The sequence below is a fragment of the Pan paniscus genome, chromosome 19 (assembly GCF_029289425.2).
Source record: "Pan paniscus chromosome 19, NHGRI_mPanPan1-v2.0_pri, whole genome shotgun sequence".
Taxonomy (NCBI): domain Eukaryota; kingdom Metazoa; phylum Chordata; class Mammalia; order Primates; family Hominidae; genus Pan; species Pan paniscus.
Window position 1 is genome coordinate 64,162,491 of NC_073268.2, and position 16,966 is coordinate 64,179,456.

At 42.9% G+C, this 16,966-nt stretch overlaps 2 protein-coding genes across 7 annotated transcripts in view; one reads left to right on the forward strand and one right to left on the reverse strand.

Moving 5' to 3' along the window:
* CFAP52 (cilia and flagella associated protein 52) overlaps positions 1–7,471 on the reverse strand; it is a 62,362-nt gene extending 54,891 nt beyond the window's left edge. Inside the window, exon 1 of one of the 3 annotated variants that reach the window (XM_034942386.3) lies at positions 7,292–7,471. In XM_034942386.3, coding sequence (XP_034798277.1) covers positions 7,292–7,442 — 151 coding nt within the window. In that variant the 5' untranslated portion in view covers positions 7,443–7,471. The remainder of the gene's footprint in view (positions 1–7,291) is intronic. The other 2 variants (XM_003818087.4, XM_034942387.3) reach the window with 2 other exon arrangements.
* Positions 7,472–7,496: 25 nt separating this feature from the next.
* STX8 (syntaxin 8) overlaps positions 7,497–16,966 on the forward strand; it is a 327,440-nt gene continuing 317,970 nt past the window's right edge. For 2 of the 4 annotated variants that reach the window (XM_057300232.2, XM_063599242.1), the window contains exons 1-2: positions 8,001–8,266; positions 15,584–15,683. In XM_057300232.2, the coding sequence (XP_057156215.1) occupies positions 8,250–8,266; positions 15,584–15,683 (117 nt within the window). In that variant the 5' untranslated portion in view covers positions 8,001–8,249. Of the gene's footprint in view, positions 8,267–13,047; positions 13,216–15,583; positions 15,684–16,966 lie in introns of all 4 variants that reach the window. The other 2 variants (XM_063599243.1, XM_003818086.5) reach the window with 2 other exon arrangements.

Consider the following 16,966-nt stretch of genomic DNA (forward strand, 5'->3'; position numbering starts at 1 on the left):
ACATGTTTCACAAAAATGCTTTGATCATTATTCCTCTAATTTCCCTGATCCAGAGACTCAACTCGGTGAGGTGGTCTTTGAACGCTAGTTTATTGTCTCCCCTGGGTTGCTGGCTTCTCCAATAAAGCTAACCTTCCTTTCACCAAAGCTCATCTCTTGAGTTTTTAGCTTTCAAGTGACAAGTGGCCCAAACTTGATTTTGGTTACACCAAGAACCATCTCAACAATTATAAACGCTTGTAATATGTTTTAATATGAAACAGACCCAGGTCCTCCATTATTGCTCACCTATGGTCAGAATTTTTTTGATTGCTCTTCGTGTTTATTTTACAATACAAACTTGCATGTCACCTTGGCTATTTAAAATTCATGATTGTGTTTTTAGTGAGATAGTATTAAATGTATAGATTAACTTAAGGGAAAATGATTTTTATAATAATATAAAATACCTCTATTTTAAAAACAGGATATGTTTCTTCATAAGTCTCCTTTTATGCCTTCTAGTAGCATTTTCCATTTTTTTCATAAAGATCTCACTCATTTCTTATTACATTTATTCTTGGGTTTTTAAAAAACTTTTTTGTTGCTATCTCCTTCTCCATCGAAAGACTCATAAATATTTATTAATATAATCTTCTTGTTCTTAAATGAATGCTTCTTTTATATTTAACTTCCTCTGGAATTTATTTTGGTGCTTTATGTGATTCCTGTAGCTAAATGGATTATTTTTGCTCAAATGGCCAAATGTAATTATTGAATAAATGATTCTTTTCATTTTAATTGAGTGTTCCTTTTTTATGCAGTATGTTCTTATAATACCAAGGTTTATGTCTTTAGGGTGATCTATTCCTACTAAAAAATTTTTAATTTTTTCTAATTGCAGGTTCTTTATAAACAATCATATGGCTATCCATATGGAAAAATTAAACTTAGATTCATAATTCACACCTTACACAAACAATATCTTCCAGGTAGATCAAAGACCTAAATGTGAAAAACAAGATAATGTGTACAAAAGGTGTAAGAAATGACTTTCCAACTATGACACAAAAAGAGCAAATCATAAAAGAAAAGGCTGAAATATTTACCCAGTTATGTTAAAAATGAAAAACATCTAGGCTGGGTTGGGTGGCTCACGCCTGTAATCCCAGCACTTTGGGAGGCCGAGGCAGGCAGATCACTTGAGGCTGGGAGTTTGAGACCAGCCTGGCCAATATGGCAAAACCCTGTCTCTACTAAAAATACAAAAATTAGCTGGGCGTGGTGGTGGACACCTATAATCCCAGCTACTTGAGAGGCTGAGGCAGGAGAATCGCTTAAACCTGGGAGGTGGATGTTGCAGTGAGCTGAGATTGTGCCACTGCACTCCAGCCTGGGTGACAGAGTGAGACTCTTTCTCAAAAAATCAAAAAATTTAATGACTAAAGACATTGTTATTGGAAGGATGAAGAGAAAAACACAAACAAGAAGATATTTTCAATGTATACAATAGACAAAGGATCATCTCCATAATATACGAAGAACTCCTACAAGGCAATAAGGAAAACATATGCTTCTCAACAGAAAAATGAGCAAAGGATATGGATAGCCAGTTTATGCTGAAGGAAATTCAAAACCCAATAAACCTACAAAAAGAGATGCAACCTCATAAGTAACCAGGAAAATGTAAATTATGTCCGAAATGAGATACCATGTCATATCCACCAAAATGGCTAAAATTAAGATGGCTGACAGTACCAGGCAACCGTGTTGATGTGGAACAAAGCCAACACTCATAAAATGCTTGGTGGGAGAGTAAATCGGTCTAATCGTTTTGGAAAACAATGTGTCTTTATTGATGATGCTTGAATGCGCACATGCCCCAGGACCCAGCTACTCTACTCTTAGGTGTGTAACCTGCCCAGAGATAACCTTGTAACATGCAGGTGTGTATTTCTTCAGATTTATTTTTTGTTTTTGCATTTAAAAATTATGGTTCTTGGTTGCAAACTAGAAGAGTCAACTCTGGCTAAATGTAGCAGAAAAAGAATTATACGGAAGGAATACGTATTGCTCACACAACTGGCAGGAAGTTTGGGTCACACTTGAAAAATGGGCAGAACTAATAGCAAGGCAAGACCAAGTGACACGAACTAAAGACCTCTCATGGCCACACTGCTCAACGCTCAATGCTCCTTTGCATCACTCCTATAAGAGTGGAACTGCTGAGTGGGAATGTACGATTGGCTGAACCAATTATGTTACATCTCTCAATTGGCTGCCAAGGAATTAGGAGAGAAAATATGTGCCCCTTTTAGGCTCTCACTAAAGCAATAGAACCAGCTCCTACCTATCCTGGGATACTTCTCAAATAGAATAGTATTCAGATATGAGTAACCAAAACTACGCATGTCCACTACAATTCATATTCTTTGCTCTCTTCTCCAGACATACTCACACACACTCCATTTTCTCTCTCTCTCGCCTTCTCTCCCTCCCTCTCTGTCTCCCTCTGTCCCTCCCTCCCTCTCCTCTCTCTCTATCCCCTCTCTCTCTCTCAAACATATGTACACTTTAAACTGTAATAGGCTCATATCATATACACTGTATGGCAAATTGCATTTTATACTTAATATATCTTTGACATGTTTCCTCGTTAGTTTATATACATCTATTCCATTTTTCTTAAGGATTGTACAGTATCGAATTGCACAAAAGGAATATAATTTTAAAAATTATTGGAGTGAAATTCATATAACATAAAATTAACTATTTTAACGTGAACAATTCAGTGGCATTTAGTGCATTCACAATGCTGTGCAACCACCACTTCCGGGTTCACGCCATTCTCCTGCCTCAGCCTCCCGAGTAGCTGGGACTACAGGTGCCCGCCACCGCGCCCGGCTAATTTTTTGGTATTTTTAGTAGAGACGGGGTTTCACCGTGTTAGCCAGGATGGTCTCCATCTCCTGACCTCGTGATCCACCCGCCTTGGCCTTCCAGAGTGCTGGGATTACAGGCGTGAGCCACCACGCCTGGCCACGTAATTTTTTAAAACTTCTTACCAATGGATATTTGGGTTGTTTCTTCCAATGTTTCAGCTATTATAGACAATATCACAGTGAACTTCATTGTACATAAATTTTTTGAAAACTTGAATAAGTGATTCAAGTTCTTAAAAGCTCAAAGATTATCCTCACTAAAAATTTTAATAGATACTATAAAACTGGCCTTCAACAAGGTTGTAAAATTAATACTGGCAGTAGTAATTGAGAACCATTTCTTATTCTCACCTTATTATATTACCCTTTTTTTTCTTTTTTTGCCTTTGCCAGTTTGAGAAGCAAAAACCATCACTGCTTTAACAGCATTTTTTTTTTTTTTGAGACCAGGTCTCACTCTGTTGCCCAGGCAGGAGTGCAGTGGTACAGTGATGGCTCACTGCAGCCTCTACCTCCTGGGCTCAGGTGATCCTCCCACCTCAGCCTCTCGAATAGCTGGGACTACAGGCATGCATCGCCATGCCTGGCTATTTTTTGGTATTTTTTATAGAGATAGGGTTTCACCATGTTGCCCAGGCTGGTCTCAAACTCTTGGCCTCAAGGAATCTTCCTGCCTCAACCTCCCAAAGTGCTGGGATTACAGGTGTGAGCCACCGCACATGACCTTTAATAGCATTTTTAAGCTTTTTGAGCTAATAGCCATTTATATTTATTTACCTATTTACAGGGTCTGGCTTTTTTTTTTTTTAAGAAAGGTCTAGAGAGTAAATATTTTAGGCTTCGTAGGCAATATGGTCTCTTGAGACTACTCATCTCTGCTAGTGTGGTATAAAAGCAGCCATAGACAATACATAAACAAATGGGCATAGCTACATTCCAATAAAACTTTATTTACAAAAACAGGCAGTGGGCCAGATTTGGCCCATGGGCTATAGTTTGTAGACTCCTGATCTATTTTGTAGTTGTTGCTGTTTTTAGTTTACAAGAACTCTTTGTATACCATAATAGGAAAATCATGGGCTACCTACTCCAGTCAATGGATGAATGTGACCAAACCCTTAATAACTATAACTTTATTAAATGTTTTTAGCACAAGTATATTTGGTTTGCTTAAATAATTAATTCCTGCCAAAATGCAATACCTACAAGTGTCAAGTACAGTTACATATTGATACCATAAAGTTAAAATTCAAGTTTAAGGCCAGTCGCGGTGGCTCACGCCTGTAATCCCAGCACTTTGGGAGGCCGAGGCGGGTGGATCACCTGAGGTCAGGAGTTCAAGACCAGCCTGGCCAACGTGGCGAAACACCGTGTCTATTAAAAATACAAAAATTAGCCAGGCGTGGTGGTGGATACCTGTAATCCCAGCTACTTGGGAGGCTGAGGCAGAAGAATCACTTGAACCCATGAGGCAGAGGTTGCAGTGAGCCGAGATTGCACCGCTGCACTCCAGCCTGGGCGACAGGGTGAGACTCCATCTCAAAAAAAAAAAATTCAAGTTGAATAATGTAACACTATAGTGAGTTTCAGTGTTGCAGTGAAAAAAGGGGCCTTGCTTTTGTTTCTAATTTGTTTCCATCTGAAATCTAAACTCAATCACTTGGCATTTAAGGCCTCTGAAATCTAATTCCAGCTTCTCTTTCCTGTGTTATCCTGCCAGTCCCTGATACTGAAGCCACACCAAGCTATTTGCCGTTCTGCAACCAGGCCCTGCACTCTCCACTTTTCCTCCTCTGCCCCCAGCTATTGCTGTAACCCGAAATATTCTGCCTTCAACCTTTACCTGCTGACTGCTAGTCAAAATCTTTTCTCCCAAGCCTTATGAAAGTTCTCTTTTCTCTCTCTCCCTCTTTTTTTTAGAGCTAGTATAGCTTTTTAAAATAAACATTTTTCAGTGAAGACAAAATACAGAAAACTCAATCACTTTTGTAAACTAAAAATAAAATCATAAGCTCCCCAATCCCCACACTGCCCCACCCCAGCCACTGACTGAACAGATCCCCTTTTGGACAAAGGGACCCCCAAAACACCTTAAAGCAGAGTTCCCAGCCTTGAAGGAATGGGAGGTCAGACATGCCTCATTATACCCCCTCTCTTTTGTGGTTTAGACAAAAGCATTAATGTTAAAATAGAGATCATAAGATTGACAGAAACAGACTCTGTGGCAATAAGATATCAAATTATAAACAGGACCTAAGGCCATGCACCCCTCCACCCTGTGGCTGGGTGTGGTGGCTCAAGCCTGTAATCCCAGCACTTTGGGAGGCCAAGGCAGGTGGATCACCTGAGGTCAGGAATTGGAGACTAGCCTGGCCAACACGGTGAAACCCCGTCTCTACTAAGAATACAAAAATTAGCCAGGCGTGGTGGTGGGTGCTTATAATCCCAGCTACTCTGGAGGCTGACGCAGGAGAATAGCTTGAATCCAGGAGGTGGAGGTTGCAGTGAGCAGAGATTGTGCCATTACACTCCAGAGCGAGACTCCACCGTCTCAAAATAAATAAATAAAATAAACTATGCACTGTCACAAGGTTTTTCTTTTTCTCTGGCAGCTAAACAAGCACTTAGCTTGAGATAAGCAATATGAAAACAACTGCAACCTGTCCAGTTCATAGGCACTTACTAACTGAAGCCCTGTTCAACCCGCCATAAGAACAATTTTGATTGGACAACAGACTGATTTCAGTAATGTTCTCCTGGCAAGAAGACCACTCACCATGGACTACCTCTGGCCAGTTTACTGAGGCTTCCCACTTAACGTGCCGTCATGTCCTGAAAAGGCCTTTTGACATATAGGACCTAATTGTAATACATTTAAATGTTAGGTCTCCATCCCAAGGTGAATATGGGTGATATAGTACATCAATGTTTGTTCAATACACATGTGTCGGGACCACCTTCATGAGTATTCATAGCTCCTCCTATAACCTGTTGAATATGTATGTTTGTTTGTTTATTTATTTATTTATTTATTTATTTATTTTTTGAGACGGAGTCTCGCTCTGTCCCCCAGGCTGGAGTGCAGTGGCGTGACCTTGGCTCACTGCAACCTCTGCCTCCCAAGTTCAAGTGATTCTCCTCCCTCAGCCTCTCAAGTAGCTGGGATTACAGGCACCTACCACCACGCCCGGATAATTTTTGTATTTTTAGTATAGATGGGGTTTCACCATGTTGGACAGGATGGTCTCGAACTCCTGACCTCAGGTGATCTACCTGCCTTGGCCTCCCAAAGCGCTGGGATTACAGGCATGAGCCACTGCCCCCGGCCTCAGTTGCAGAGTTCTATGTGTGTGGTTCTGCATTGGCTCAACAAGTGACATTATGCAACCCACTGTAGGCTGCTCAATTGTTTCTCAATGATCTTGTAACCAACTCTCAAGATATCTGATATCCGAAATGTATAAAGCACTCACTTTCTATTGGAGACTGTTAAACCAAGAGTCAAGAGCTAAGTCCTAGAGTATGCTTAAAACTTTAGACAGTGATTGTTCTGCATCCACATTCTTAAAGCTTTCAGACATCACAACACACATTTTTGAAAAGTTTTGCTTCTCCTAAAATCTAATTCATTGTTTTCTCATCCCTCAAAAAACCAAAACCCCTCAAAACGAACAATAAAACCCCACAGCTTTTTCTTCCCAGAATCTTCAAAACAATAGACAGTCACAAATAAGATTTCAGCGGAGCGGCCCAGTCCCTTTTTCTCTCCGCTTTAGCTCCCCCTGGCGTCCCCTTCCCCTTCTGTCGTGGTCTGAAATCCTCATCATTTAGAAACCTTCCTTAGGATTAGAGGACCAACAACATCCCCTCAGGGGGTTGCTCGAACACACGTTCCCTCCCAGCCCTTTCTCACTGGTACGCCAGTTGGGATTTTAGCAGATTTCCTAGCTAGTCCCAGGGGACGACACAGACAGCATCCTTCTGTGTGGTTACTTACGAAGGAGCCTAGGGCTTTGCGAGCGGCGTGGGGTTCAGAGCCAGGAAGGGCTGACCTAGTGGGAGAAGGGTTACAACCACCCGTACTCATCCGGCCCGCCTGGGGAGGAGGCATTTGGTCCCTTTTAGGTGCTGGCGCTTGTCCGAGCTGGTAAAAACCATCCCACTCCCTGAGGCTTGGATCGAGGAAGTGACTCTCCAAGGCCTTGGGGCAGGTCAGGCTGTGCGGGTCCTCCTGTGCGTGTCCCTGGCCAGGGCGCCTGCTGTTGTCCCACACTGCCTTTCAGGTGTCCCCGGTGTCTCACTATTCCTGTTTGCACTACACGTCCTCCGAATTCCTAAACCAGCCAGCCCAAAGATGCTGGAGGCCTCACCATTGAAGCCGATCACGGCGTCAAGTTCCAGCTCCGCCACTTGGGCCTCCGGCGAAATTTTGTTATCCATCCTTGGGAGGTTCTGATTACTTTGCTCTCCTCCCCAGTGGGTGCAGCGTCTTCTGGTCGTTATGGTAACGGACGAGCGCATGCGCTCCAGCTCTACGCCCGCGCAGAAACCCAGCCTGCCGAATTCGAGTTCATTAGCATTCTTGGAAATGAAGGGGTATGGGGACTGGAAGAGAGATGGGGTGGGACTCCTCTTCTTTTTTTTGTGCTATTTCTCTGGAAATTTAGGGGATGGCACTAACTGCGCAGAACTAATTCCTCCATCCCCTCGTGTAGAGTCTGTGACTTCTTAGTAACTCTAAAATCAAGCACCGAATGAATGGCATTTAAAAAATATGTGATCAAGCGTACAGGACTGATGGGAAGGCTGCTATAAAAAAATATATAATTGATACTTCTTTGGGCCCCTGTTTGAAGCAGCGTGAAAAAAATTTTAAAGATTTTTTAAAAAGCGTCATTGAGGTATAATTTACATATCATAAAGTTAACTTAAAGTAGGTTGTAGTGAGTTTACGCAGCGTGCAAGTCTCACCGCAATCTAGTGTTTTGTTTATTGTTTTGTTTTTGAAGCAGGATAAATTTTTAAGTAACTGCTACAGAGAGGTCTTGCAGCGCTCCCACCTTCCTGGGAAAATGCTTTGTTTCTATTTAACAGTTTTAACTGAGCTCAGCAGTTCGCGTCTCTTGGTGGGAGTAGATTGCTCCAGTGTACTGTCCCCAGGGGAGCGCTTTCCTTTCTCTGATTATAGTTCTGAGGCTCTAGCTACTCACTTTGCAAACTCCAGGCTCCGGTCGCGCACGGGACGAACTGCGGGGAGTGAGCCGCGCGGGCCGCCGTAGTCAGCTGCTAAGAGCAGGAAGAGTCCGAGCGGCGGGCGGAGTCTGCAGGATGGCACCGGACCCCTGGTGAGTCCCGGGTGAGGGCGGCGGTGCGTGGAGGGACCTTCGGGGAGGCCGGGCTTCCGGGGAGCAGGCGATCACTTCGCATTGCCGCTGGTGGCCTTTCGGGATGAGGGGAGGGGCAGCGAGACCTTTCCTTTACTGAGGGGGCTCAGCCACATCCCGCCACACTTGGTCCTTGCAAGGGTGGCCCGGGAAGGAGACCAGGTGGTCCGCTGGAGAGCTGAGGACTTAAGCCAAATCTCTGAATATTCCTTTAGCTTTTCTGGGCTGCATCTCGTTGCGGGGATTTCCCGCCCATCCTGGTTGTGGAACTGGCCGGTGCAGGCTTCCCTGGACTCCTATAAAAGCGAAGTCGAAATAACGTTTTTGTAGCATGTCAGTCCATCCCGGTAAACCCCCTTATTTCACAGGTGGAGAAACCGACGTTCAGAATCCATGGCCACCAGCCAGTTAGTAACCAGCTGGGGCTAAGACCTAGATCTTGGGGGCCCTTCCAGATACAGGAACCTGGGAGGGAAATTGTGCACTTGTTTATAAGGCATTTTGCACTTTCTTGAGTTAATATCATGAAGTCTTTTCCTTTAGCAGTAGCTTCGGCAGTAAAACAATAGCTGATAAGGGTGATTTATTTAGTAGTTAGTCCCAAGGACTGCATGATGAAAGATGCAACTTTTGATCCCAAGAAACATATTGTTTGATGCCAAGGAACATATTGTTATTGAACATAGACTTGACCTTTCTGCTTAATAATTAAAAACATATTACAGCTCTATAACGTTCGTGTTGGAATATGTGTCTTATGTTGTTATTTCTAATATAGTTTATAATTGTTTAAGTTGCCCACATCCTGGATATTAGAAGAATGGATTCCAAGAACAAAGTTGAGTTACCTGGAATCTAGGTTATTTGGGCCAATTATTTAATTTAGCATTTACTTTTTTAAACCTAATTTTAGGCCGGACGCGGTGGTGGCTCACGCCTGTAATCCCAGTACTTTGGGAGGCCGAGGCAGGCGGATCACCTGAGGTCGGGAGTTCGAGACCAGCCTGACCAACATGGAGAAACTCCGTCTCTACTAAAAATACAAAATTAGCCGGGCATGGTGGTACATGCCTGTAATCCCAGCTACTCGGGAGACTGAGGCAGGAGAATCGCTTGAACCCGGGAGGTGTAGGTTGTGGTGAGCTGAGATCGTGCCATTGCACTCCAGCCTGGGCAACACGAGCGAAACTCCGTCTCAAAAAAAAAATAAAAAACCCAAAAATCCCTAATTTTAACAGTTATATACACCCCTTGATAGAGAATATTCAATTTAGAGAATACTGAAAATTTGCAAAAAGGAAAATAAATAGCATCTTTAACTCTATACTTTGGAAATAGCCATTAATGATTTTTTTTTACAATGAATTTGTTATTTTAATCTATATTTTATATATATATATAATATAAACAGCATTTCTCTATGTCATTGGACATTCTTTGAAAGCATAACTTTCTTTTCTTCTTTTTTTTTTTTTTGAGACGGAGTCTTGCTCTGTCTGTCACCCAGGCTGGAGTGCAATGGCGCGATCATGGCTCACTGCAACCTCCACCTCCTGGGCTTAAGCAACTCTCCTGCCTCAGCCTCTGGTGTAGCTGGGACTACAGGCACACGCAGCCACGCCCAGCTAATTTTTTGTATTTTAGTAGAGACAGGGTTTTACCGTGTTGCCTAGGCTGATCTTGAACTCCTGAGCTCAGGCAATCTGCCCGCCTTGGCCTCCCAAAGTGCTGGGATTACAGGTGTGAGCCACCGCACCCGGCCTCATAATTGTCTTATGTTGCAAAATAATGCATCACATGAATGACCATAATTTATTTTTCTCCTATTAGTTTTTTGTTTTTCTGATGTTTTGTTTTGTTTTATCATTGCAAAGGCAGTCCCTTTGTTCCATCTCTTATTTCCTTGGGCTCCCTGTCTAGAAGTAGGAATTAGAACTGTTGAAAGTGAAGCATTTATACTTTTTTTGTTATTCTCAATCAGTTTGACTAAGTGGCTTTCTCATTAGACTGTTGAAAGTGAAATAGAACTGTTGGGCTCAAGGGTATGAACATTTTTAAGGCCCTTGATACTGTGAACCCCAAAGTATCTGAGACAGGTCTCAGTCAATTTAGAAAGTTTATTTTGCCAAGGTTAAGGATGCACCCATGACACAGCCTCAGGAGGTTCTGAAGACCTGTGCCCAAGGTGGTTGGGGAACAGCTTGCTTTTATACAATTTAGGGAGAATAATACATGAATTAATACATGTAAGATTTATGATGGCTCAATCCAGAAGGGAGGGACACCTCGAAAGGCGTGGGGGGCTTCCAGGTCATAAGTAGATTGAAAAATTTTCTGATTGGCAATTGGTTGAGTTATTATCAATAGAAACGAATGTCTAGGTTATGATAAGGGGTAGTGGAGACCAAGATTTTATGATGCAAATGAAGCCTCTGGGTAGCAGGCTTTAGAGAGAATACATTGTAAGTGTTTCTTATCAGACTTAAGGTCTGTATTGATGTTAATGCTGGTTGGCTTTTCCTGAATTCCAAAAAGGAGGAGAGGATATATAATGAGACATGTCTGATCCCCTCTTCCCATGATGGCCTGAACCAGTGTTTCAGGTTAACTTTGGAATGCCCTTGCCTTAGGGTAGGGGTCCATTCAGATGGTTGCGGGGGTGGGGGTGGGGTGTTGGGGGTGGGCTTAGAATTTTATTTTGGTTTACAATACATATTCCTAAGTTGCCCTCCACCTTCTGGAACCTAAATCCCTCAGTTTACAAATCAAGTAGGAAATAAAGGTCAAAGATAAGGGACAGGCCCCCAGTTATCTATTTAGATTGGTGGAAGCTATCACTGGACCCCAAGCTTCTTCCACAGTTAATGTTGATAAAGCATTGAGACTTTTTCTGTTATACTTCATTAGTTTGATGAAGTGGCTTTCTCATTGGACTATTGAGAGTGAAACAGTGAGACACTCAGCTGTGCTCCCAAAGCACAAAATGGGTCGCTGATTAGGGGGGTAGAAAGGAGTATGGGAAGGGACTTGAAAAACCTATAAAAGGCCAGGTGTGGTGGCTCACACCTGTAATCCTAGCACTTTGGGAGGCTGAGGCAGGTGGATCATAAGGTCAGGAGTTCGAGACCAGCCTGACCAACATGGTGACACCCCGTCTCTACTAAAAACGCAAAAATTAGCTGGGCACGGTGGTGCGTGCCTGTAATCCCAGCTACTCAGGAGGCTGAGGCAGGAGAATCACTTGAACCCGGGCGGTGGAGGTTGCAGTGAGCCGAGATTGCGCCACTGCACTTCAGCCTGGGTGACAGAGCGAGACTCCATGTCAAAACAAAACAAAACAAACAAACAAAAACAACCTATAAAAACAGATTCAACTACAGCTTTACCTTTGTGTTGCTAAAATCATAGGTCATTGGCACTTCCCTCAGTGTCTAGCAATGGAATATAGCAGTTACTATTTTAATGGCCTATCAAAGCAAGTGGTAAGCTTGCTGTTTAACAGAAGGAGCCCATGATCACTGTCTCTGAACTGGCTCTTTGCTAATGTTAATTAGCTTTACCTCCAGGGTAACTAATTTGTTGATGATGTACCATTTCCAGAAAAATTACAGTTAAACCGTAATAGTTTTATATCCTGATTGGACTTTTTATGTTGGTAGCATGGTCTTCTTTTTGTTGAATTGCTTTTTAAAAACTTTATTTTGGAAGGTAAAAGATACACCAACTAGAATAGTATAATGGGCCCCTTTCATACTCACCACCCAATTTCTGTGATTATCAATATTCTGCCATTCTTGTTTCATCTCTACCCTCCACACCTTTTTTTTTTTTTTTTTTGAGATGGAGTCTTGCTCCGTCGCCCAGGCTGGAGTGCAGTGGCATGATCTTGGCTCACCACAACCTCTGCCTCCTGAGTTCAAGTGATTCTCCTATCTCAGCCTCCCGAGTAGCTGGGATTACAAGCACCCGCCACCATGCCCGGCTAATTTTTGTATTTTTAGTAGAGATGGGGTTTTGCCATGTTGGCCAGGCTGGTCTTGAACTCCTGACCTCAGGTGATCACCCGTCTTGGCCTCCCAAAGTGCTGGGATTACAGGTGTGAGCCACTACGCCTATGCCCGGCCCAGATTACTTTTTTTTTTTTTTTTTTGAGACAAAGTCTTGCTCTTGTCCCCCAGGCTGGAGTGCGATGGCACGATCTCGGCTAACTGCAACCTCTGCCTCCCGGGTTCCAGCGATTCTCCCGCCTCAGCCACCCCCCACCACCCAATTACTTTTTCTAAAACTAGTACTTCAGGCACCTGTGTGCTTGATAGTATAATGAGGTTGTCTATTGCCCCAGGCCAAGGGTTCCCGCCCGGACTTTACCGCAGATTGGAATCACTTGGAGAGCTTTTAAAGCTCCCCACGCACGCCCAGGACAAACCCCATACCAGTTCAGTCAGAATGCTGAGGTTGGGACCAGGCATTGTTATTTTTTTAAAGAATCCCCAGTGATTCCAACTTGTTTCAGAACTACTGCTCTTTAGGGCTAAAATAACAACACAAGGACTGGAGTCAGGACACCTGGGAGTTTGTGCTAGCTGTGTGCATTTCTCATAACCTCTTTAGGGCCACTCTCTGTGTGTAAAAGTGTTCTCTATGGCTCTAAAATTCTCCTTTAAGTCTAACCTTGTTAGACTGGTGTTCAAGGCTCTGCAGAAACTAGCTTCTACTCATCTCTACCATTTTATACTTACCAGGCTTCCAGGGCCACCACGCAGCCAAATGTGCCGGGCACGTTTCCTTCCATTCATCTTTGCTCGCCCTGTCTTTCACTAAGTCTAGAATGTGCTCCTCCCTCCTGTCTGAGTAAGAGACCTGCTTTAACTTCGTGGTCATCCAGATGTAACCTCATGGACCCTCTCCATCTGAGTGCCTTGGCCAGCAGTAATCTCTTCCACCTCTGAACTCCAGACATACTTACCACTTAGATCCCACATTTGGCAGGAGGCAAAACTTACCATATGTGGATGATTTTTATATGTATGGTCTGGACCCCAGAGCCAGACCTAGGCTCCTCTTTTCATGATAATATGGAGGAAAAAAAAGTGAAATGTGGCAAAGTTTGGACCAGGACCCAATTTTCCTTATTAGCCTCCTGTTTTCTTAATTCTGTGTTTTCTTGTATCACTGCTATTTTTCCATACACACACAAATACATGAATATATATATATGAATGATATACATGTGACATATACGAATATGTAGTATATATGATATAAACGATAGGTATGTGATATATATGAATATATGTATCAGTGATATATATGATATATGTGAATGTGTGTGATATATATATGATATATACATGAATGGTGCTGCTTTACAGTATAGTGGTTAGTGGTTCAGGATCCTCTCTCAGGATCCTTATGAAGTTTACAGTGTAAAGCTCTTAGTATAGGACCTGGCTCAGGTCAGGTACTCAGCTGTTACTATTGCTATAATTATTCTAGTAAGATTCCTAAGGGAATTGATGGGCGCATTTTCCTTCATTAAAACAAAAACACTTATCAAGTTCCCTCAGTGTTCAAATGATATGTGGGAATTGAAAGGTTTTAAAAAATATATTGTTTACTCAAGCAAAAATTAGGACATTAGGGGCAACAGGAGTTTCCGATATTTTGTGATGGACTGGTCCTAGAAGATAATGCTGGTCCTGTTAGTCCACAGAGTCTCTGCTTTTCAGGAGCAGACTGTCTGATAGGAGAAATGAAATGTGTATGCATGCTTAAGTATTTTCATTTTTTTGTTTGTTTTTTTGAGATGGAGTCTCACAGTGTCGCTGGGCTGGAGTGCGATGGTGCGATCTCAGCTCACTGCAACCTTCGCCTCCTGGGTTCAAGCGATTCTCCTGCCTCAGCCTCCCAAGTAGCTGGGATTACAGGCACCCGCCACCATGCCTGGTTAATTTTTTGTATTTTTAGTTGAGACGGGGTTTCACTATGTTGGCCAGGCTGGTCTCGAACTTCTGACCTCATGATCTGCCCGCCTCGGCCTCCCAAAGTGCTGGGATTACAAGCGTGAGCCACCGCGTCCGGTCTGCTTAAATATTTTCTATATGATAGAAAGTAAAAATGCTCTGAGAGAAGCAAAACATAAGGGGCTATTGGGAGTTCACTGTGAACCCTTCAAAGCCTCCAACGCTGCTGAATGACAACTAGAAGCTTATTAAATGTTTTGAGAGAATTCTGGCAAGCTCAGATGTCAGGTGGGTGTGTGGCCTTTGTCCCCGGAGCATTTGGTTTTAGGCTAGACAATACTTGCTGTTCCTGCACCCTAGAGCTGCCCCCAGGCATCTGCAAGCCCAGCTTCTTCACCTTGCCTCGGTGTCACCTGATCCTAAGTAGCAGCTCCTTATCACTCTCTGTCCGTTTATCCTGCTGCGTTTTTCTTCTTAGCACCTATCAACACCTGACATACTATGTATTTATTTGTTTTATGACTTTCTTTCCTTAAAATATGAGCTCCTTGAAAGAGGGACTGTGTTCATCCTGTTCACTGCCATCTTCTCCAGTGCCCAGAACAGTGCCCAGTGCAGCGGAGACCCCCCACATGCTTTCTCGTTGGCAGAACAGCACAGTTGTTAAGAGCCCCGGCTCTGGGGCCAGACGGCCTTGGTTTGCAGCAGGCAGAACCACTTGGGCAAGTCACTCTAACTCTTTGTGCCTCCTTTTCTCATGTGTGAGTTGGAGATGGTAATGGTACCCACTTCATAGCGTTCCTGTTTTGATTAAGTGAGTTATTACTAACAAAGCCTTCAAAATAGTGCCTGGCACATGGTAAATAATGCTCAGTCCATGTTGCTTTTACTGGTCATGTTATTATTCTTCCCCTCTGTTTGAATTCTTTGGCTAGAATGAAAATGTCAAACTTAGACCATGCAAAAATTTCTTTTAAAGAACCTTAAGGCCAGGTGCAGGGGCTCACGCCTGTAATCCCAGCACTTTGGGAGGCCGAGGGGGCGGATCACGAGGTCAGGAGATGGAGACCATCGTGGCTAACACGGTGAAACCTCGTCTCTACTAAAAATACAAAAAATTAGCCAGGCATGATAGCGGGTGCCTGTAGTCCCAGCTACTGGGGAGGCTGAGGCAGGAGAATGGTGCGAACCCAGGAGGCAGAGCTTGCAGTGAGCTGAGATCGTGCCACTGCACTCCAGCCTGGGCGACAGAGCGAGACTCCGTCTCAAATAAAAAGAACCTTAAACATTTTCTCTTTTTACGACTTTGGTGCAGGTTCTCCACATACGATTCTACTTGTCAAATTGCCCAAGAAATTGCTGAGAAAATTCAACAACGAAATCAGTATGAAAGAAAAGGTGAAAAGGCACCAAAGGTAATACCACGAAGGAATTAGTACCCAATGATTTGTTTGAGTTTTGAGGCCTGAAAACCCTCCTATCTTTCTTTGAGGCTGTCTGTGCGCATGTGTGTATGATGATCTATCTGCTTACATATGTTGAATTGACATAACACCCAACCAGTTAGTAGTTATTTAATCATTGAGACTAAATGAGGCATAACACATTTAAGTTCTCCTGTTTTACTTTAAATATTTCTAACAATTTTATAGTCTAGTTCAGGGGTTAGTAAACTTCCTACAGATAATAAATCTTTTAGTCTTTGCAGGCCAAGAGACAATGTCTTCAAGTCTTTGAGTTTCTATTCTCACCACAAGGATAGTTATAGTTTTTACATTTTACATTAAAAATGTAAAAACAGGCCAGGCGTAGTGGCTCACACCTGTAATCCCAGCACTTTGGGAGGCTGAGGCGGGCAGATTGCTTGAGGTCAAGAATTCGAGACCAGCCTGGGCAACATGGGGAAACCCCATCTCTACTAAAAATATAAAACCTAGCCAGGCGTGGTGGCACACACCTGTAGTCCCAGCTACTCAGGAGGCTGAGGCAGGAGAATTGCTTGAACCTGGGAGGTGGAGGCTGCAGTGAGCTAAGATCGCGCCACTGCACTCCCGCCTGGGCAACAGAGTGAGACCCTGTCTCAAAAAAGAAAAAAAATGTAAAAACCATCTTTAGTTATAGGCTGTATAAAAACAGTGGTGGGATTTGGCTAAGAAATAGATTTTTGTGAAATCACAAGTTTATACTTGTGATTATGATTGAAAATAGAAGCCTCTGATTCAAATCTAACACCACACCTTTCTTCCTTATTTTCCACATTCCAAATTTGTATTTTCTTTCTCTCACACTGAGAATCCTAGCTTCCAAAAGCATCAGTATGTTTTTACTCATTTGGTCTATTTTACAGTTTACAGAAAATGGTTTCAAAATTACTATAAGGTACCACGACAAACACTAAGTTCAAAATTTGAGTCTTTTTAAGTGTAGACTAATCTACTAAGAATGCTGAGGTTATTATGTTCCAAAGTTATTAGAATTATTTTTTAACTTTCAAGTTCAGGGGTACATATGTGGGTTTGTTGTATAGGTAAGCTTGTGTTATGGGGATTTGTTGTACACATTATTTTGTCACCCAGGAATGAAGCCTAGCACTTACTATTTTTCCTAATCCTCTTCCTCCTTCCAGCTTCCTCCCTCTGCTAGGCCCCAGTGTGTGTCATGTCCCCCTATGTATCCATATGTTCTCACCATTTAGCTC